This window comes from Panthera leo, chromosome D4 (assembly GCF_018350215.1).
Source record: "Panthera leo isolate Ple1 chromosome D4, P.leo_Ple1_pat1.1, whole genome shotgun sequence".
Lineage (NCBI taxonomy): Eukaryota > Metazoa > Chordata > Mammalia > Carnivora > Felidae > Panthera > Panthera leo.
In genome coordinates this window covers 1,452,029-1,473,168 of record NC_056691.1, presented here as the reverse complement: position 1 = coordinate 1,473,168, position 21,140 = coordinate 1,452,029, and the positions used below count along the sequence as shown (strand labels likewise).

Here is a 21,140-nt window from a genome sequence, read left to right as displayed (position 1 = left end):
ATGAGTTCTTGTTAAGTCACTACAACACTAATCTGCAAATCATTAACAATACCTTAATCCTCCCTCAAAGTATACCCAGCATGAGACAAATAGCTGTCCAAGAGAATTAACTTCATAAAACAAAAGATGAAGGAACCAAGCCCATGAGCACAGACTTCAAACCTCCAAGCAAGGAGGGCCACCCCGCCCCGCCCCCCCCCCCCCCCCGGTTCTGCTCATGGTTCCACCTCAGGCACCCTGAGTGCTGGCAAGGGGGGACAGAACCAGAACACCTAGGTCCCAGTTCTGGATTGAAGTTCATCTGCCAAGCCAGGAATGTACAATTCATAGGTCTTTAAGTTTCCCTCAACTTCCAAAATGCTGGTATTGTCTCCCACCATTAAAACCCACCACGCCCTGGGGCACCTGGGTGGTTCAGTCAGTTAAGCAACTGACTCTTGATTTCAGCTCAGGTCATGATCTCACAGTTAGTGAGTTCAAGCCCCACATCAGGCTCTGTGCTGACAGCACAGAGCCTGCTTAGGATTCTCTCTGTCCCTCTCTCTCTCAAAATAAATAAATAAAATAAAACAAAAATAAAATAAAATAATAAACTTTAAAAAATGTCCATCAACTGATGAATGGATAAAGATGTGGTTTGTATATACAATGGGATACTACGTGGCAATGAGAAAGAATGAAATCTGGCCATTTATCGCAACATGGATGGAACTGGAAGGTATTATGCTAAGTGAAATAAGTCAGGCAAAGAAAGACAGATACCATATGTTTTCACTCATATGTGGATCCTGAGAAACTTAACAGAAGACCATAGGGGATGGGAAGGGGGGGAAAAAAGTTACAGAGAGGGAGGGAGGCAAACTATAAGAGACTGTTAAATACTGAGAACAAACTGAGGGTGGATGCAGGGTGGGGCAGAGGGGAAAATGGGTGATGGGCATTGAGGAGGGCACCTGTTGGGATGAGCACTGGGTGTTGTACGGAAACCAATTTGACAATAAATTATATTTTAAAAAAAATACCATGCCTTTAACTGAGGAAAGGCAACATGGCCTCAAGACCACAAGGTGACAGAGACACAATCCTCCCCAACAGGCGAGTGATGAAAGCCTGTTGGGGCCGTACCACAAGAGGACACAGATAAGAGCCAGAGGTCTGGGTGGTGGACACACATGACTCTATGCACTGTCCAACTCATACAACTGCACATCTCACACTGAGAATGAACTTTAACATATGCAAATTAAAACCAGATCAGACAGGACTGACCCCTCTTGGTAATGTGTATCTCGAGGGTGTAGGGGTGCAGGTGACAGCACTGAGACCACTTCATGTGTGGTGGACGAGCCAGGTGTCCCACTGTCAGAGAACGGGGTTACGCTGGGGCAAAGGGAGGAGGCTGGCACAACCCTGTGGTGCCAGCTGAGCCATGGAGACATCCTACGAACTGGTGTGTAGGTGACAACACAGACAGGCAGAGAAATCATCAGACGTAAGTGAGCACATGCACAGCTCCCAGCTGTCAACCAAGGGCTGAAAAGCCACACCTTAGGAGCAAGAACACCCCACCTCCATCTGGTTTCTAAATTCCGTTCACTAAATGGAACCAGGGCCCTTGAGAAAAATGGGTGATGCTGGGGCAGGGAAATCCAAGACAGGCCTGCAGCCACATACCTGTGTACCAGAAAGGAAGGAGGTGCTCAGAAAATGAAGGACACAGGAACCCACCCGAAAGACTCCCAATGGCCAAAGCTGGAACAGCGTGCGCAAGAAAATAAAGAATGTCATGCTGGGTTTTACCCCAAAGTATGAGACAGATACACGGGCCTATAAGAGTCCAAACAAAGGGGAAGAAGATGCCCTACAGAAGAATTCCAGCAATAACGTGAAATCCCTCCCCAGCAGCTGAAGCTCACCCACACCAGCCCCTCAAACAGGGGCTGCCCTAAAAGACCACTTCCGAAGCAGCGAAGCAGCAAACCAGCAAACAGGATGAAGTGGTGTCCCGGGGCAGAGGCCGGCAGACTCCAGCATGGTACGCCGCGACAAAAGGGCACTGCACCTCTGGGCCCCCCCCCCCCCCAAAAAAAAACCACGAGAAAATATCAGGCAGCCCAAACTGGAGGCCAGCCTACAAAACAGCTGCTCACGGATCCAGAGTGCCAAGGTCACCAAAGAAGCAGAGGCTGAGAGCTGTCCTGGCCCACAAGGGCCCGGGGAGACGAGACACTTGAAGGCCACAGGGCACCCCAGATCAGCCCAGAGCCTAAAAGGCCCCAGGTGGAAGGAGGGAAGAGATGGGAACGAAGCACACCCCAGTTCACCGTGCACACCGAAGCGAGCTTCTTAGTTTTGACGACTGTGCGTGCTCACAGGCTGTTACCACGCACGGAAGCAAAGGGAAGGATATTCGGGAACTCTCTGTACCATCTTGGCAACTTTTCTATAAACCTAAAATTATTCCACAGTAAGAAGTTTATTTTAAAAAGAAAAAAGTCAACAGTCTACAAGACACCAGCTGGAAGACTATTTTAAGCTACTTCGCCAGGTGAACAAAGCATTAACGGGCATGAACAGCACAGTCAAAGAGCCTATTATGTGAAAACATCTCTCTCCGCAGATGGTGGGGCTTCGGGAAGCAGGAGAGCCCACCACAGGTGAGCCTGGGTCATTACAGACCCACAACCATGTGAACCAAGTCCACTTGCCCAGGGCCCGTGGACAACGCCTCAGGACCCGCATCACAGAGCCTGATCAAAGCGAGGGTGCAGGACTGGGTCAGTGCAAGGTCAGCTGGGGACAGGACAAGGGTCTAGGCTGCATCAAAACAGGACTTGAGAAGTAATGATTTAATTAAAGATAGAAATTAAATGCCACACGGGCCTCTGGGTGGCTCAGTCTGTTGAGCGTCCGACTCTTGATCTCAGCTCAGGTCATGATCCCAGTGTCATGGGATGGACCCCATGTCAGACTCCACATTGAGCATGGAGCCTGTTCGGGATTCTCTCTGTCTCTCACTCTCGCTCTTGCTCTCTCTCAAAAATTAAAAAACAATTTTTTTTTACTTAAATGCCAGAGGTTAAGCTTCAGAGAAGCAGGGTCTGATAGGCACTGGCTGTCCTTCTCTTCCAAGCACCTTCTCTCTGAGCCTGCAAACCCTGCGCTCCCGGGCTCGCCTCCCACCTGACCTGCCCATGGACAGCACCTGCTTCTCTGATTCCCTGGCCTCCAGCTCCAGGCGCAAACTGGGCGCAATACAACGAAACTGGTACACCTAGTTCTTAATTCTAATTTTAGAAGTGAGTAAAAATTATCACATACAATACTGGGATAATTATTTCAGCTTAACTCCAAGAAACTATAAAGCAAGCTAAAGCACAACGCCCTGAGACCTTCCTTCCTACAAGCGAGTGGTAGTAGGGGGTAAAGCCTCCCCTCCCCCAGAGCGAGCCAAACTTGGAATTGTGTATAGCCTCAGTAAGGAAAACCCTGGGTTGGCTCCCCGAGACCACCACCACCACCTTAAAGGCACTAGGCCTTCACTGACTCGCTGTGGCTGCCACTGCTGGGCAGATGTGGGGTGCACCCCAGAGCCCCTGCACGCACAACTCAAGCACCGGCTCCGGCTCCGGCCCCTGGCTGGGAACCACGTGGGAAGCACAAAGCGCCTCGCCTGCCTCCATGCCCACCTGGTTCCAGAAACACATACCATCGGGGTGGAAGAGCCTCAGCAGCTGGCAAAACGCCCGCCGCTGGTCCCAGTGAGGGACGCTGCACTGAGCCTCGATGCAGCCTCCGACACTTAGCCTGTGTTCCAGCCTCCAAACCCCAGGTGAATCTTCTCATCTCATGCGTGTCATTAAAAAAGGCATGTCCATTAGAACTCTGTATTTTCACAAGAAATGCTTACCAAAAAGTTCCCCAAGCTTACTCTGAGAGTATAGCTACTTATTAATGCTGACAACAGCTATGGGGACGGTCCCGTCAGATGACGAGCTCACACTGCTACATACTCCTAATCTCCAGGGTCAAGGCACTTGGCACAGGAAGGTTTCTGTCTCTGGCGCCAGGTGGGTGAGCCCCACTGCTCTAACACTTCCTGCACTTTCCCTTCCTGATCTGCAAATCATGCCCTCCCTATCTCACAGGGCAGCAGCGACAGTTAATGAGCTACTACCTGTAAACAGCTCAGTCATTCATCAATAAGTGCTGACAAAAGTCCGCTACCATTTGTCTTTAAGAAACTGTGTGAGAAAGGATGGGCTTCTTCACACTTTTCAAACATATGGGACCTGAAACACAGTGAGTTGTCTTAAATAGATCTTCTGATATAAAGAAAACAAAAATACCGTGTGAGGTCTTTGTTTAGAATGGTTTCACGCCAGCTTAGGGAAGAATGCGACACACCCTCCTGCCACCTATGAGATTTAGAAGATGTCAGTTAACCTGAACATAAGAGGATATGAGTCACCTAAATTCTTTTGTTTTTTCAAAAACGACACCTTGATCTGAGCTCTAGTAACCAGGTCCTAGGTGGGTGAGATCCTGCTCAAGTCCAGCACAGGAACAAGGACGTAAAAGTTAACTCCGATTTGGTGGAAGGTTTTTACTGTTGTTTAAAGAGCAATTTAAAGTTATAACATACATTAGAGATGTCTAAAACTACGTCTCACCCATCATGAAATCTGGAATCAGAGCTGAACAGCTTCTTACCTTACACATCTCTTTTGTATTCTCTAAGAATTGGTTGCAGTGGTCTTAAAAGCCAGGAAAAAGAATTTCTTTTAAAATAAGGGAGTGGAGGGGCGTCTGGGTGGCTTAGTTGGTTGGGCGTCGACTTCGACTCAGGTCATGATCTCACTGCTCATGGGTTCGAGCCCCACATCGGGCTCTGTGCTGACAGCTCAGAGCCTGGAGCCTGCTTCAGATTCTGTGTCTCCCTCTCTCTTCCCCTCCCCTGCTTATGGTCTCTCTCTCTCTCTCTCTCTCTCTCTCTTTCTCTCAAATATAAAATAACACATTAAAAAAAATTTTTTTTAAATAAGGGAGTGGCACATGAAAAGATTCTCGACTTCATTAATCATAAAGGAAATGCAAATCAAAACCACAATGAGATACCATTCAACACCCATTTAGGATGGCTACTGTCACACACAAAAAAAAAAACATAAATAAGCAGGCATTGATGAGGATGTGGAGAAACTGAAGCCTCGCACATTGGGTGTGGGAATGTAAAATAGCGCAGCTACCATGGAAAACAGCAGGACCATTCCTCAAAAACCTGCACACAGAACCACCCTCCATTCCAGGAATTCCACTCCCAGGCATATTCCCAAAGAACTGAAAGCAGAAACTCAGATATTTGTACACCCATTTTCGTAGCAGTATCATTCACAATAGCCAAAAGCAACCTAGGTGTCCATCGACAGATAAATAAAGGGAATGTGGTGTGTACACACAATGGAATATTAGTCAGCCTTATAAAGGAATAAAATCCTGACACCTGCTATGACATGGATGAACCTTGAGGACACCATGGTCAGGGAAGTAAGCTGGTCATAAAAGGACAAATACTGGGCAACTCCACTTACATGAGGTCCTTACAGCAGTGAAATTCAGAGACAGAGAGCAGGTGGTGGGTGCCAGGGGCTGGGAGGGGGTGGGGGACAGAAGTTAGTGTTTGGTGGGGACAAGGTTAGGTCTGGGAGAATGAGAAGTTCTGGAGATGGGTGATGAGGACAGCTGCACAGCAGTGAACGTGCTCTGTGACACTGCACTGTACATTTAACAATGGTTAAAACGGTATAAAAAAAAAAAAAACCTTTATAGTTTACCACAATTAAAAAAATAAAATTAAAAACATATAATAATAAAAGGAGGGCTGTGTCCCATCTCCCCAATCTCTCAGGAAGCCTAGACACTTGGCTCCAAGAGGTAACTTCCTACTTGTCAAAAGACAGAGGTTTTACTTTTCCTTTAGACGGTAACATCAGAGCGCACCATTAGCACAGACTGTGGCTGCAGGCCATGTGACAGGCTGAGATTCTTTTTTTTGTTGCGATCTCTTTAATAGATTGCCTTGATGCCACTGCTTATCCAATGATAAAACTGTTTTCTTTCTCCACTAAAAAAACAAGTAAGAGTGTGGATGTCATAACGAACACGTAAATTAAACTTTATCAACTTTAAAAACTGGGGTGCCTGGGTGGCTCAGTCAGTTAAGGATCTGACATCAGCTCAGGTCATGATCTCACAGTTTGTGAGTTTGAGCTCTCCATCAGGCTCTGGGCTGACAGCTCAGAGCCTGGAGCCTCCTTCAGATTCTGTGTCTCCCTCTCTCTCTGTCCCTCCCCCACTCATGCTGTCTGTCTGTCTCTCTCTCTCTCATGAATAAATAAACTTTTTAAAAATTTAACAATTTTTTAAAAATTTTAAAAAAAGAAACACCAACATTATTTGTCCTCAGTGTTTAGTTAGCCTACTATACTAATCTCCTCAAGCTTCAGCTAACTCCTAGCAATCCTGTCCTTGTTAAAAATGTTACTCCAAAATACATTACATGAAAATTTTTACTTTAACTTTTTTTAATGTTTATTTATTTTGAGAGACAGACAAACAGAGTGCAAGCAGGGAAGAGGCAAAAAGGGAGACACAGCATCCGAAGCAGGCTCCAGGCTCTGAGCTGTCAGCACAGAGCCCAACGTGAGGTCATAATCTGAGCCAAAGTCACGAACCGTGAGGTCATAACCTGAGCCAAAGTCAGACACTTAGCTGACTGAGCTGCCCACGTGCCCCTCCAATACATGAAAATTTAAGTTTCAGAATTTATGAAGTTGAAACTCAGATCGATCTACCTTATTTCAAGATGGTGACACTTGAGAAGTCTTCATGAACAAGCCCCCTGTCAGTAGACTAAGTTCCTTGGAGGATTCCTTTCTTTCCTATGTAGTCGCTCCTCCATGCCTGGCCAGTAACAGGCACTCAGTATTTGCCAAAGGGAAGAAGAATCATCACTGGGAACCAGTCAGAAAAGAGATTATCAGAAATTTAAGGTGAGAAAATAAGTCTTACATAATGGCATTGATCCAGACGTTAGAAGAAAATAATGAAATTTCTCTGTCTATATAAATAGTACAAAGCAAATATGTGACTAGAAAGTTCGACACCCATACTAAACCCACGCGGGAGTGAACGGAGTCCCAGCCCTGCAGGAGCTGACAGCTGGGGATACGCACACGGGTAGCCACAACAAGGTGGAACGCAGGAAAGCAGGGCGCTGCGCTTGTCCCTGGCCTACCTCTGGGAACATCAGAGGCTCTGTGAAGGAAGGCCGTGCCTGAGATGGGCTTTAAAGTATGAGCAAAATTCCGACCAGCAGATGTGGGCAGTTAGACACGAAGGAGCGCCTCGAGAAGAGCGGGGAAGCAGGCCGTTTCTGGGGAAGCAGTGAGTGGGCTGGCTGGAGCGCTGATGAAGCACAACACAGGAACCGGGAGCCACGCAGGCAGGTGGAAAGAGCTCAGATCACAGGAGGGTCTGAGCCTCAACACGGAGTCTGGATCAATGGTTTGTTCAAGATGTTGGCAGGAATGACTGACCCGAGGGGCCCACAGGCGGCACGACATGGTGTGCAGGATGAGTTCCACCAGTGAAGTGACGGGTGTGGGAGGCCGGTCACAATGCAGATGCGACTCTGACGACTGCCCAGACACAGGTGAATGAAACGGTATCTACCCTCAGTATAAGTCTTGCGCTGTACTTTGTGCTCAATTTTATTATTCTATATCATTTTTTCCCAACAGTGGTAAACACATGATGATCTCGTTTCACAACCACCGATGCGTTTGCACAAGCGCCTGTTAGGCCCGGTGGCTCCACGTGGTGAGTTAACATGGTGGCGGTACTGGAGTGAGGAGGAGGAGGAGGAGTGGGGCACGTGGAAGGTGGCCGGGCTGGTGGAGGGACAGGCAGGCTGGGGCTCAAAATACCGGGGGGGGGGGGGGGGGGGGGGGGGGGGGGGGGACTCTAGGCAAGGAGCATAACCTCGAAGTGGACAGTCATGAGACTCGAACCAGCTAGGGCTACAAGCAGCATCAGACCAAGTGCACAAAGGGTGGAACAGAAACACAGTGAAGACCAGCTCAAAAGGGGTCGGGCTGCAGAGGGGAGACGACATTTGAAGTCAACAGTGAAGTTTCCCACTAAGTACAGGGTCCTGCTCTGGGGTGGCTAAAGCTCAAGCACAAACACAAACACAACGGCCACTGGATGTGAAGGACAGGAGGCAGGGGGTGCGTGGTCAGCTGTGTGAATGGGGCTTGGTAGACTCGGTCTCAAGCGCATACCACCAGCTGTCCGTCAGGTCTGTGCAGGCCACGGGACCAGGCAGGTGCCGCATGAGCACACGGACAGCAGTACCCTCAAAGGGGCGACGCTGGGATTATGAGAAGGAAGAACATGTAATGGAGAGAAGCAGACTATTATCTTATTTCAGGAGCCCCAGGAAACGGGAGCACTTTGATGACTGAAAAGGGTTCGAACAAGGCAGACAGAGGGGAAAGGTTGGCTTTGGTCAGTCTAACTTTAAGAAAAGGGGAGAGAGATTTAGATAAGGTGATGAGTGTTCTAGAAATCAACGCTGAAATCACAAACCGGGGGCTGAAGGGCAGAATCCAGCCCACAGCCTATTTTGCTTGGCTTAAACAGTATTTTTTAAACGAGATAATTGTAAATAAAGATCTGGATTTCTGGCTTTCCTGAAAAATGTGAAGTCTGGCAATGCTGGCTCAATAGTCCTTTAAGGTTTTCAAAGTTTGTGCATGCACCTCTGCAGGCGCTGGAGAAATTATCGAACACCATGCAGGCATTAAAAAGAATTAGAGGGGTGCCTGCGTGGCTCAGTAGGTTAAGCGTCTGACTTCAGCTCAGGTCATGATCTGGCAGTTCGTGAGTTCAAGCCCTGCATCGGGCTCTGTGCTGACAGCTCAGAACCTAGAGCCTGCTTCAGATTCTGTGTCTCCCTCTTTGCCCCTCCCCTACTCACGCTCTGACTCTGTCTCTCTCTCTCTCTCAAAAATAAATAAACATTAAAAAAAAATAAAAAATAAAAGAATTAGAACCATATAGACATGGAAAGTTTTTTACATCCTTATAAAAAAAAAGCAAGTAGCTGAATAATGTAGTCTGTGATCATAATGTCAAGAAATTGAAACTACTGGTAGTATATTATTGTGCAAAGTATAATATAAAACATACATAGGCAGCTGCTGTGGAAAACAGCATTGCAATTCCTCAACAAATTAAACACAGAATTACCATACAACGACCAATTCCACTTCTGGGCACTTCTCCAAAAGAATTGAAAGCAGGGACTCGGTCAGATTTTTGCCCACCCAAGTTCACTGCAGCATTCTTCATTATTCACAACAGACAAAACGGGAAGCAACCCAAGCCTCTGTGGGCAGACCAAATGGACGGTCCACAGAATATTACGCAGCCTTTAAAAAGGAGGGAAACTGACACAACATTACAACGTGGATGAACCCTGAAGACCTTAGGCTGAGATAAGCCAGCCTAAAACCCGTACAATGGAAGAAAGTAAATATTTTAAACTAAGGATTTTAAAAGGATGACTGGTTTTACTTGTAATGTGGTCAATTCTGAACCTAAGTATTCCCTGGTCAATTTGAGGTCCTTGAGAACAAGGTGTACTGCTGGTGTTTAGCGTCTCTGGGCAGAAACCCTGCTGCTCCCACTCCCACAGTGGCTGGAAAACAGAGCAGAGGCGCTGTGCTATGGGATCTGACCTGGGAGTGAACTGCAGGCAGGCACACCCCCGAGGCATTCTTACACAAAGAAACTGAACTTTGCCTTCAACTCCGCACTTCCCTCTTGAGAAAGTTACTGGTTACTTGTCCCCCGATGTCGCCTACTCAGCAATTCTGTCTCTTTCCATACAAAATGAGTAACAAAACCCTGCGCAGGCCAAATGAGACAGCTCTGTGAAAGGGCCCAGCAAGGGCAGGCACCCGACAAGTCGGTCCCTGTCCACAAGTCGGTCCCTGTCCCACCAGGTACGCCAGGATAGGGACTGTCATCCCCCAAATCTCAAGTCACAGCCGAATCTCACTCACAGACTTCCACTGTCATAAAACAGCATCTCGGCTTTCTTATGTCAGCTCTAAGTAAACACGCTAGAGCCCCGACTCAGGGTAAGATCTGAAGGTTTTCATTTTAAACCCGCACGCCGACTCCAGTCTTGCAGCAGGATCACTGAGAAAAGGTCTAGGGATTTAATGCCACCAAGATTTTTAAATAAATCAGTCCCTCACTGAAGTTTCAAAGGTTGTGATGACTCAAAATACACAAGAGGAAACACTCCCAGTACCTAGCAGAAGCCAAGTTCAGGCCAGGCAGTCCAAACACCTCAACAAAATTAGCCGATTCATACGCCAACTTCTAATGGTTAAAAATATATCATTATTACTGTACAAAAAAATTACAATTATTACTCTACCAAAGACATAGTCTTCTAAGTCAAAAAAGGTTTCTCTAAGCAAAACTGAGGAAATTAAGCCTTTCTGCCAGTTTACAAAAGCCTAGGAGGCCAACAAGATGGCAGATTTTTATAAGACATGTGCCTCACGTGCCCAACATTACATAGAGTGAGATTTTACGTCAATTCCTTTGTCAATTTTATATAATTTATATAGAAAAAAATTGTGGTTATCGTACAGTAAAATGAACTTTTACTACTTCTGACGTGTAGCTGTATGTTTTAAAATACGTAACTGCCACCACCATCAGGGTACAGAAAAGTTCCATCACCCCAAAAAGCTCCTGCTGTCCCTTTATGTCCACGCCCAACTCCAACCCCACCCCTCTGGCAACCATTCATCTGGTCCCCATCAATGCAGCCTCATCTTCAGGGGAATGTCATAGAAAGAGAATCACACCTTCTGAGCCTGCCTTCTTTCACTCAGCATAAATTCTTAGAGATTCATCCCAGTAGTTGTCTGTATCTGTATCGATACTTCCTCCCTCTCATTGGTGAGGAAGACTGCACCCTATGGAAGGACCAGTTTGTTTAGTCACCCACTAGAGGATATTTCGTTTGTTTCCAGCACTAGCTATTATGAATAAAACTGCCAGGAACACCAAAGTAGGGTTCCTGCATGAACAAAAGTTTCCTTAGGTAATTACCCAGGAGAGGGACTGCTGGGTCACAGGGTGAATGTATATTTAACATTAACTGCGGAACTGTTTTCCAGGGTGGTGCGCCCGCATGCATGCCCACCAGCCACGTGAACTGCTTCCAGAGGCTCAGCATTCTTGCCAGCACTTAGTAGTGTTGGTATGGCTTATTTTAGCCATTCTAACAGGTATACAGTGATATATTCTCATGCTTTTAATTTACTTAACCATTTTAATGGGCATCTTTTAAAAATAGTACACATCGCTCCATTCTCTTAAGAGAACCCTCAGGGGCTCCTCAAATACATAAAATTGTTCTCCTTATTCCAAAGTAGCCCCAGAATTATGTCTGATTTTTACGGCTTTTTTTAATCTTCTCCCTTTTGAAGTGTCACTTCTTGCTATTAATGGTGCTCCTGCCTCTGGCAGACTTTCCTCTACACCCTTTTCTCACGCTGACCTTAGAAACAGATAACCAAGCTTATCAGAACCACATCTGAAAAGAAGAGGGCAGTCTATAAGGAGATTTGCTTCTCCAGTGAGGAGGAAAGAGAAAGCTTTGGTTTTGTTTTTTGTGGGGTTTTTTGGGGGGGGGAGGGGGGGGGTCACCGTACCAAAACTTCCTGATCTCTTGTTTGGCTGCTGAGAAATTTCTAGTAGCTAAATTTCTTAGACGTCTTCCAAAACGGTGAGACCGCCAGGTCAAGCGGCCTCCAGGTAATTGAGTTATTATTGCACTAACCTGAGCAACCAACACTATACTATGCTTCTATATTGGGAATCAAAAGCTTAACTAAAGCAAAAAATATCGTCTTGTGTCTGGAAAGCTAAGTGGAAGAAATTATCTTAAATCTAGTGTCCAAACATTCACACATTGGTCAAACTTCTGAGCACCTAGTAGGCAAGCCACACATTCACAGGGATGCAAAGATAAACTTTTTTTACAGTTAAATAAAGAATTCAGCAGCGCTCTCAAAGATAGACACACCGAATCCAATCCTTCCTAATATTTGAAAGTCGTCTGACCAAAAGCTCATCCTGTCTTTTCAGCGCTAGTTTCCTCTCGGAATACTTCTCGGACACAGTCAGGAGGTGGATCTCGGCCGGGAGTCCAGGCTGCCTTACTTCCCTGAGCCCGGGCTCCAGGGCAGAAAATGCCAGCGGCCCTAGGCGCTCACCCAAACTCCCAGGGGACGCTGGCTGTGTCTCGGCCAGGCCCACACACCAATCCCCGATCTCCCAGCCGCCTCGACCCGCAGACTCGCAAACCCCGTCACCAATTGCAACAGGGTTGGGGTGGGACTTCCGCTATCACTTTAGGCTTCCCCACCACCATCTCAACTCAGGCAGTCAGGAAGACTGAATTTCAGAAACTTTGGGCTCAAGCGGTTGCGAGCAGAAATAATGGCAAGACAAACAAGTTGTAAGACAGACACGGTGGCCAGAGCCAGAAAACCAAAACAGCCCCCCAGTTTTTTACAAAAAGCAATGAACGAGGAAGCAATCCAAACGAAGCCCAGGGTCATTGATTTGCATGTTATCTCTGCAGTGGCTGCTGGGTCCCGAAGCTGCCCTTGGCCCGGGTGCAGCGTGGAGCCCTCTGCCAAAGGGACAGCAGAGGCTCTGATTACCGGGGTGCCCGGCCCAAAGTGGCCGAGGCCCCCCGTGCGGAGACATCATCCCTGGAAATCGGGTTCCCGTTCCCCTTCGCCCTAACTCTTGCCGCTACGCCTTTCGCAACAGATGCACAAAACCCAAGACTGTAAGTCCCAGAACCGACGAGATTCCGTCATGTCAGATCTCACAATTCTTTGAAATCTGGCGCACACAAAACTCGGACAATTTCTCTCAAAAGTGTCGTCTCGGAGGGAACCCGGACCCAAGGCGCGTGTCGCCTCTCGAAAGCGGTGCACCTCGGCAGGCCCCGGCAGGCTGTCCCCGGCTAGGACGCCGTGTGACAGCAGCGAGCGGCTTGCACAGCCCCGCCGGGACCCCCTCGCGTGGCCGCGCAGCCCACTCGCTCGCACCGAAAACCTGTTGCTGCGCGAGCACGGTCACCCGCGAGACGAGCGTCGCGCCCGGAGCGGAGGGGAGGGTGGGGGGCCCGCACCTCGCAAGCCCGCGGCGCGGCCGGGGCTCCGGGCTCCCCCGCCCGCCGGACGCCAGGCCGCGCGTCCATCTTGCGCCCCCGCGCCCTCCGACCCCGGACTCGCCCGGCCTGCGCCCTGCTCCCGCCCCTCCCCCCATCCCGGGGGGGGGCGGGGGGCGGCGACGACCCCGGCCCCGGCCCCCGCGGGCCGCACCTTGACGTGGAAGCGGATGAGCGCCAGGCGGATGCAGTGCGCCATGCAGACGGGCGGCAGGAACCAGACCTTGGGCGGCGGGGTGCCCTTGTTCTGGACATGGCTGACGATCTGCTGCGCCGTCTGGCGCTCGTTGCCCTGCCGCTTGACCCACTCGTGCAGCCGCGCCTTCTCGAGCGCGCCGTTGAAGAAGACGAAGAGCTCGATGTTGCCGCCGAAGCAGGCCTTGGCCAGCGCGGCCAGGTAGCCGAGCATGTGGTTCCACTGGCCGCCGCTCACCCAGTCGGTGTAGAAGCCGCCGTACAGGCGGTGCAGGCAGTTGTCGGCGTCCACCAGCAGGCGCAGCGGCGTGTGCGGGGGCCGCTGCCGCCCGCCGCCCACCAGGCTGCCCCGGGCCAGCTTCTGCAGCTCCACCGGCACCACGGCGCTCGGGCAGTGCTTCTCGATGTAGTCCTGGAAGCCCTGCACGCCCATGGCGGCGGCGGCGGCGGGCGCGGGGCGGCGGGGCGGCGGGGCCGGGGGCGGCGGGGCCGGGGGCGGCGGGGCCGTGGCGCGGCCGGGGCGGCGGCGGGCTCTAGGGGGGGCCGGGGCGGGCCGCGGGCGCGCTCATGGCCGCTGCGGCCGCCATGTGCTGCCGCCTCCCAGGGCCATGGCGGGAGGGACCTGCGCCGTGCGCCGCTCGAGGCCCGGGCCAGGCTGAGGCGGCCTCGCGCGGGCGGCGGCGGCGGCGGCGGCGGCGGCGGCGGCGGCGGCGGCGGCGGCGGCGGGGCGGGGCGGCGCAGGCTGACGCACGCGGGCCGGCGGAGGGCGGAAGAGGCGGCGCCGCGGCCTGCGGGGCCCGAACCCAGCCCGGATCCCGGCCGCGCGGCGGCGGAGGGCGGCCCGCGGGGAGGGGCGCGCGGCCTGCCCGGGGGGGCGGGAGGGGGCGCCCTGGAGGCCTCGCGGCCGCGGGTCCCCTCGTTCTGAGGAAACCCCGTCCCGGGGCGCGCGGGTCCCGTCACTCGGAGGAGACCTCCGCCCCCGTCCGCTTGTCCCGTCACTCCGAGGAGACCCCCGTCCGCGGGTCCGAGAAGACCCAGTCCTCCTCCGCGGGCCCCGTCATTCTAAGGAGACCCCCGTCCCCGGGTCCAGTCATTCTGAGGACACCCCGTCCGCATTCGCGGGTCCCGTCACCCCGAGGAGACCCGGTCCGGTCCCTGAGAGCCGTCACCCCGAGGCGAAACCAGCGCTGTGGCCGGTGACTGCGGAGGGAAAGGGGGCAGGCTGGTGAGAGCTTGGAGGTCGGGGTGAGCGAGGAGCAGCAGGTGGCTGTGTCCAGGGTGGAGGGAGCAACCAGGTCGCTGCGCTCCTGCGTGTGCTCTGGATGGAGGGACGGGCTCCCTCCATCTTTGGTTAGCGAGGGACAGGACCCTGCAGATGCGGTTGACGACCGGAGTGGCCTCGGACCCCGGCCTCTCGGGGAGAGCGGGCGGGGGGGGGGGGCGGGCGGTTCAGACCCCGCCCACCCACCGAGGAGCCGGTTTGATCGCCAGACTCGCAGGTCAGGTGTAGCCCCGCGGCTTAGTGCCAGGTGACCACTGATGACCCCTGAGCGGGGACACGTCCGTCACAGCGCCCCAAGTGCCTCCTTTCTAGTTGGTGCCAACTGCGAACCTCCTGGCTTCCCAGCAGCTGGGCGGCCCCTCGCAAGAACAGCGGTTCAAACCCCGGTCGCTCTGGGAGCATCTTCTGGAAGGAGATCCTTTCGTGATTTCTGCTCCACATCTCTGTCGCAATTGCTTGTAAAATGAGGTTAACGCTGTAAGCATATGCGCTGCCATAAAACATTTTAAAAAACAGATTAATGTCTTGCAGAACGAAGCATTTGGAAACTCAGAACTCTTCAGGGTTTGAAAGTGGCATTTTTACTTACCTCCAGCCCTCCCATCTGTTCTTTTTCTGAAGAAACCTCCGTAGAGGAGCAAGCCCAGACAGCAGGTGCAGAGCAGATGGAGCCTGCGCCCATGCGGCTCCAAGAAGCCCCCATACTCTCCGTCCCTGAAAAGGCAAGTGGGATTTTTTTCATTTCTTTTCTTATAACTTCACCTCAAATACAAGCCAGTGTGATATATACATAAGTAAAATGTTCTTAGTATCTTGATAAAAACGTTTAATTTTTTAAAAACAGACTGTGCAAGCTAAGCCACTTACCCATGCACCAAATTAGTGCTGAAGCCAGGATTGTGTGCTATTTAGAAATGCAGTTAGCCATTTAAGGCCACATTAAATACTGACACCCCAGAAGTAGCCACATTTCCTTCTGTAACCCACTGCAGGCTCACAAGGTTGATAGTTTTTTTGTTTTGTTTTGTTTTTTTTAATTTTTTTTTTTTTAACGTTTATTTATTTTTTTTGAGACAGAGAGAGACAGAGCATGAACGGGGGAGGGTCACCGAGAGAGGGAGACGCAGAATCTGAAACAGGCTCCGGGCTCTGAGCTGTCAGCACAGAGCCCGACGCGGGGCTCGAACCCACCGACCGCGAGATCGTGACCTGAGCCGAAGTCGGACGCTTAACCAACCGACCAAGCCACCCAGGCGCCCCACAAGGTTGATAGTTTTAATCACTCACTGTATTTTCATTTATAGCACTGCATTCCATGTTTACCTTCACTATGTGCTGCCCTTATTTTAAACATGCTTGCTTTTAATTATTTATTTTTTTAAAGACAACCTTTTTTTTTTTAGGGGCACCCGGGTGGCTCAGTCGGTTAACCGTTGGACTTCGGCTCAGGATCATGGTCTCACAGTTCCTGAGTTGGAGCCCCACGTCAGGCTCTGTGTTGACAGCTCAGAGCCTGGAGCCTGCTTTGGATTCTGTGTCTCCCTCTCTCTCTGCCCCTCATCTTCTTGCTCTGTCTTTCTCTCTCTCAAAAATAAATAATCATTAAAAAAATAAATAAAGGGGCACCTGGGTGGCTCAGTCGGTTGAGTGTTCGACTTCAGCTCAGGTCATGATCTCGCAGTGAGTTCAAGCCCCACGTCGGGCTCTGTGCTGACAGCTCAGAGCCTGGAGCCTGCTTCAGATTCTGTGCCTCCCTCTCTCTCTTCCCCTCCCCTGCTCATGCTCTGTCTCTGTCTCAAAAATAAATAAAAACATTTAAAAAAAAATTTTTTAAAAAGTAAATAAATAAATAAAGACAACCTTTTTTTTTTAAGTTTATTTATTTTGAGAGAGAGAGAGAAAAGGTGCGAGTGGGGGAGGGGCAGAGAGAGGCAGGAGAAAGCTAGAATTCCAAGCGGACTCTGGGCTGTCAGCGATCTCACCAGCTGAGCAGTAAGTCAGCTGCTTAACCAACTCAGCCACCCAGGCACCCCTGCTTTTAATTTTTTAAATGCTTTAGTGCCGGTATCTGGGATTCAGGGAATAAGTTTTTTTCACCTTAAGACAGTGTGAAGTACTAGGATTCTGCAGTCAGACTGCCACATCTGTCTCCTCCAGCTCTGTGACCTTATGCAAATTACTCAACCTTTTTAAACCCCGGTTTTTATCATCTGTAAATGAAGATGTTAATAGTCCTTACCTCTCAGATTGTTATAGGATTAAATGAGATAATCTGTGTGCTTACCACACAGCAAATGCTCTGTAAATGTTGGCTTTTATATTTAATACTTTTGCTTAACTATAATTATATAGACTTTATGCTTGAGAACATGGACAAGTTATTTTACTTTTTGAAACTTTAAAATTCACTTTCATAAGTATAAAATATAAAATTCATTATGCTTACTTGCCCTATTTAACTATGTGTTCACCTTTTAAAAAACTAATTTTTTCTCTTTTTGACTAACATTAGTGGCTGTTAAAATGTTTGGCTGACATATCTTTTATGTAATCTGCATCCTCAACTCAGAGTTGGGGGTTGGTTGCAGTTAAATTTTTTGAATATCATTACTTTTACAGTAAATTATCTGTAATTAAAATTTAGTAAAAAATTATATTCTTGGGTTCACAGCACATGACAACTTATGATTGGGGACTTTCATTTCCAACCACTTTATCTTTGGACAATTCACTTAGACCCCACATGATAAAACTTTTAATTTCACCAGGAGATTGCCATATAAGTGAGGGAAAAATCGGAAAAAACAAACAATAACGCTAAAAAGGACAAGGCCCTATGCCTCACAAAAATTACAAAATGAAATCTCAGAAAAAAGTTGTGATTAATAGATAAAGAGCCCATGGTGTGCAGAATTATCAATGCATGGAAAATCAATGACAAATACTTATTTTCAGCTCTTTCATGTTTCAGCCAATTCATTATTGATCAATTCATCTACAGCGAAAATACTGTCTGTCTTATTTACATGATCCTTTCCAAAGTAAAGTGCTTTATAGTAGAATAACACCTTTAATTAATAATCTACCTAGTTGAGGCTTCTGTCCACCAGCAATAAAAGGTAAGTTTTCATTGCTTCAAGGAAGGTGAAAGTTGGCTCTGCGCCCACTCGTATAATCACTAGCATATACTGGGAGAACAGCAGGCTGGAACAGCTAAGCATGGAATCCGTGACCTGGGCAGAAAACATTAATCCCTGCTTGGGATTTGAACCTGTAATGTTTACCTAGTACTAAAGCTCTAATCTGTTGTCAACTTAAATGACCTGGAAGTGCGCGCACACACACACACACACACACACACACACACACACATATCTACAGTCTTGAAGATTTTGTTGTTGTTGTTGTTTTAGTATTCTGGAATTAGAAAGTGCTTTTTGTTTTTAGTTATATGGATTAAAAGTCCTATTCACAGGTGTGAATTTATTTTCTCTTTCAACCATAATTTTTTAAACAGGCATATACAATTATAGTTTTAAATTATAAGTCAGGTGCCTGGGTGGCTCAGTCGGTTGAGCATCTGACTTTGGTTCGGGTCATGATCTGGCAGTTTGTGGGTTCGAGCCCCGCATCGGCTCCGTGCTGACAGCTCAGAGCCTGGAGCCTGCTTTGGTTTCTGTGTCCCCCCCCCCCCCCCCCCCCCCCCGCCGCCTCTTCCCTACTTGTGCTCTGTCTCTGTCTCTCAAAAATAAATAAATGTAAAAAAAATGTTTTAATTGTAAGTTAATGGGAAAATATAAACAGATTTCTATAAATTCACATTTCTAGCACTCTTCAAGTGTAGCGGAAGTTCCCAAATGCATGGCAAGAAACATTTTACATCATCGGTTGGTGACTTTTTTTTTTAATTTTTTTTTTTATTAGTTTTCTTTATTTCTGAGAGGCAGAGAGAGACAGAGTGCATGTGGGGGAGGGGCAGAGAGAGAGGGAGACACGGAATCCGAAGCAGGCTCCAGGTTCCGAGCTGTCAGCACAGAGCCGGACACGAGGCTCGAACTCACGAGTGTGAGATCATGACCTGAGCTGAAGTCAGACGCTCAACCGACTGAGCCACCCAGGCACCCCCGGTTGGTGACCATTTTAGCTGAAGGGCTACTGCACTCCTTATCACCACAATTTTCCCTTCCCAGGAAAATCTACAATTGTTGGTGTCCATTCTTTCTGAAGTCTGCAAAGGACTGATTGCCTGTGTCCTTTCTCCACCACTTGTGGGAATGTCCAGCCACCTTCCCAACACTTCCCGGGCATCAAAGACCTCTTTCTCCAGACGTCCGTCCTTACTGACATGGGACACTCCGGCATCAAATTGTCTTTACTCCCACCCTCACCACTGGGAGCTGCTGAGGAAAAGGGGACAAACATCCAAGGGATGCTTTGGAAGACAGTACTCGGTTGGGCATATAGTCTCTCTTATTTGGATAGAAGACCTTAATAGTCATCCCTTAAATACTGCCTGATGGAATCTTCAAAATTATGATATTTTTTTTTTGTAAACTAAATTTTATTTCCCAGCATGATATACATGAAAATGAGAAGTTTATTTTTTTTAACTAAGAATTTCCATTCTTAAGTACAAAACCATTTGAAGATTTAATTATTTAGAGACTAGTTATAATCATTAAATGATCTGTTACATTTGTTCAAACCATACAAAATGTTTCTGAAAGGAGCACTTCTCTCACACCAGAGTATGAAGAGCACAGGCCTGACCAGGCTGGAACACATGAACCTCACTGCCTCCAGAGACTCTGTAGCCTCGAACACAGGAACACACAGTCATTCTCTGGAAACTGAGCCCAAGGTCCCTGCACAGACTCTGCTGCCAAAGGAAGAGGTCAGGGTTGCCTGCTGAGCTACAGAGCACAAGTGCCTGGGGAATGCAGGGAGACAGTTCTGCCTTAAATGCAGATGCCTTCAGGGTGGAGCAGTAGCCTGAGCCTGGGAAGAGCTGAAAGCAAGAAACCGCTGCTCTTTCTCTATTCACCACTGCCTCCTCCCATCCCTCTCTGCAGCAAGTCCCAGATGGGGGTACAGGCAGCCCCAGCCCTGGCTGAAGGGCTAGGGCATCCATCTCCACATCAGTGCAACTGGGAGTAAGGATTTCAGTACAGATACTTCCAGTTTTGTCAAACCAGGAAACACTATATTTCAAAATAAAATATTCCGTGTCATTAAAATAGAAGAGACAATAGACTCACTAATCTTATCCTAGCATTTGTTTTTCTTGAGATGTACTGTCCAATAGAACTTTCTGTAATAGAGGAAAAATGAGCTATCCTGTCCAATATGGTAACTGCTAGCTGTATGTAATTAGTGAGCACTTGATGTATACAACTGAGAAACTAAATTTTTTTAAGTTTATTTATTTTGAGAGAGAGAGTATGCACAAGTGGGGAAGGGGAAGAGATGGAGAGAGAGAGAATCCCAAGCAGGCTGCACACCATGAGCACAGAGCCCAATGTGGGATTTCAACTCACAAACCATGAGCTCATGACCTGAGCCGAAATTAAGAGTGAGATGTTTAACTGACTGAGCCACCCAGGAAACCCAAGGAACTAAATTTCTAATTTCACCTAATTCTTATTAAATAGCTACAAGTGGCTAGTGGCTACTATATCGAAAGATCTTAATTCCTAAAGAGCTGAGCAATTGCATCAGCCTTGCATCGTATTGGCTTACATTTAATTTGTTCAATGAGTTACTTAGTAATACTTCAACATAACATCACATTTGCACAATGCTTTATAGTTTACAAATTGCCTTCTCTTAAAAAAATCTCTTCAGCTCTGATGGATGGCTAGCACTTGCAGAAATATAGAAATTATAACGCTCCTACCCTGCATTTTCAATTTTTCAGCCCACACTATTTCTATCACATAGTTTGTAGAGCTCTTACCACCTAGGACATACATAAGATATGCCTTTCCAGTGTGTCAGTAGTCTTAGGAATATTTGCTCACACCAGATACCCAAGTTGTTGCCTGATCAGCACAGTGTACATCAAGACTGACTTCCTGGGATCTGGGTAGGTCTGTGAATGCAGCCCAAGCCTGTGTAAACCATTGTAGCAGACTTCTCTCCCACGTTGCTCACATTAACTTGTAGCCAACTACACAGCCTGGTCAACTGGACAGGCAAGATAGCATATTACACTGTAGGGTTTGGGCTCTTATGTTACAAGCAACTGAAACAACTCCCTCTAATATAAGCAAAATGGCATTTACTATACAGATATTAAGGACTCAGAAATCAATTTATAGG

At 48.4% G+C, this 21,140-nt stretch overlaps 1 protein-coding gene and 2 long non-coding RNA genes across 4 annotated transcripts in view; 2 read left to right on the top strand and 1 right to left on the bottom strand.

Annotated features, from left to right (window-relative positions):
* The window catches only part of FAM120A (family with sequence similarity 120A), a 95,296-nt gene extending 81,302 nt beyond the window's left edge, over nucleotides 1–13,994 (bottom strand). For both annotated transcript variants that reach the window (XM_042912308.1, XM_042912309.1), the window contains exon 1: nucleotides 13,497–13,994. In XM_042912308.1, the coding sequence (XP_042768242.1) occupies nucleotides 13,497–13,970 (474 nt within the window). In that variant the 5' untranslated portion in view covers nucleotides 13,971–13,994. The remainder of the gene's footprint in view (nucleotides 1–13,496) is intronic.
* On the top strand, nucleotides 6,779–9,945 carry LOC122204709. Its single transcript, XR_006195753.1, has 3 exons — nucleotides 6,779–7,714; nucleotides 7,803–7,881; nucleotides 9,430–9,945. It is a non-coding gene; the product is annotated as an uncharacterized LOC122204709 (long non-coding RNA).
* Nucleotides 13,995–16,044: 2,050 nt separating the features above from the next.
* LOC122204711 lies at nucleotides 16,045–20,085 on the top strand. The gene is made up of 2 exons (XR_006195756.1): nucleotides 16,045–16,084; nucleotides 19,010–20,085. It is a non-coding gene; the product is annotated as an uncharacterized LOC122204711 (long non-coding RNA).
* Nucleotides 20,086–21,140: the final 1,055 nt, after the last annotated feature.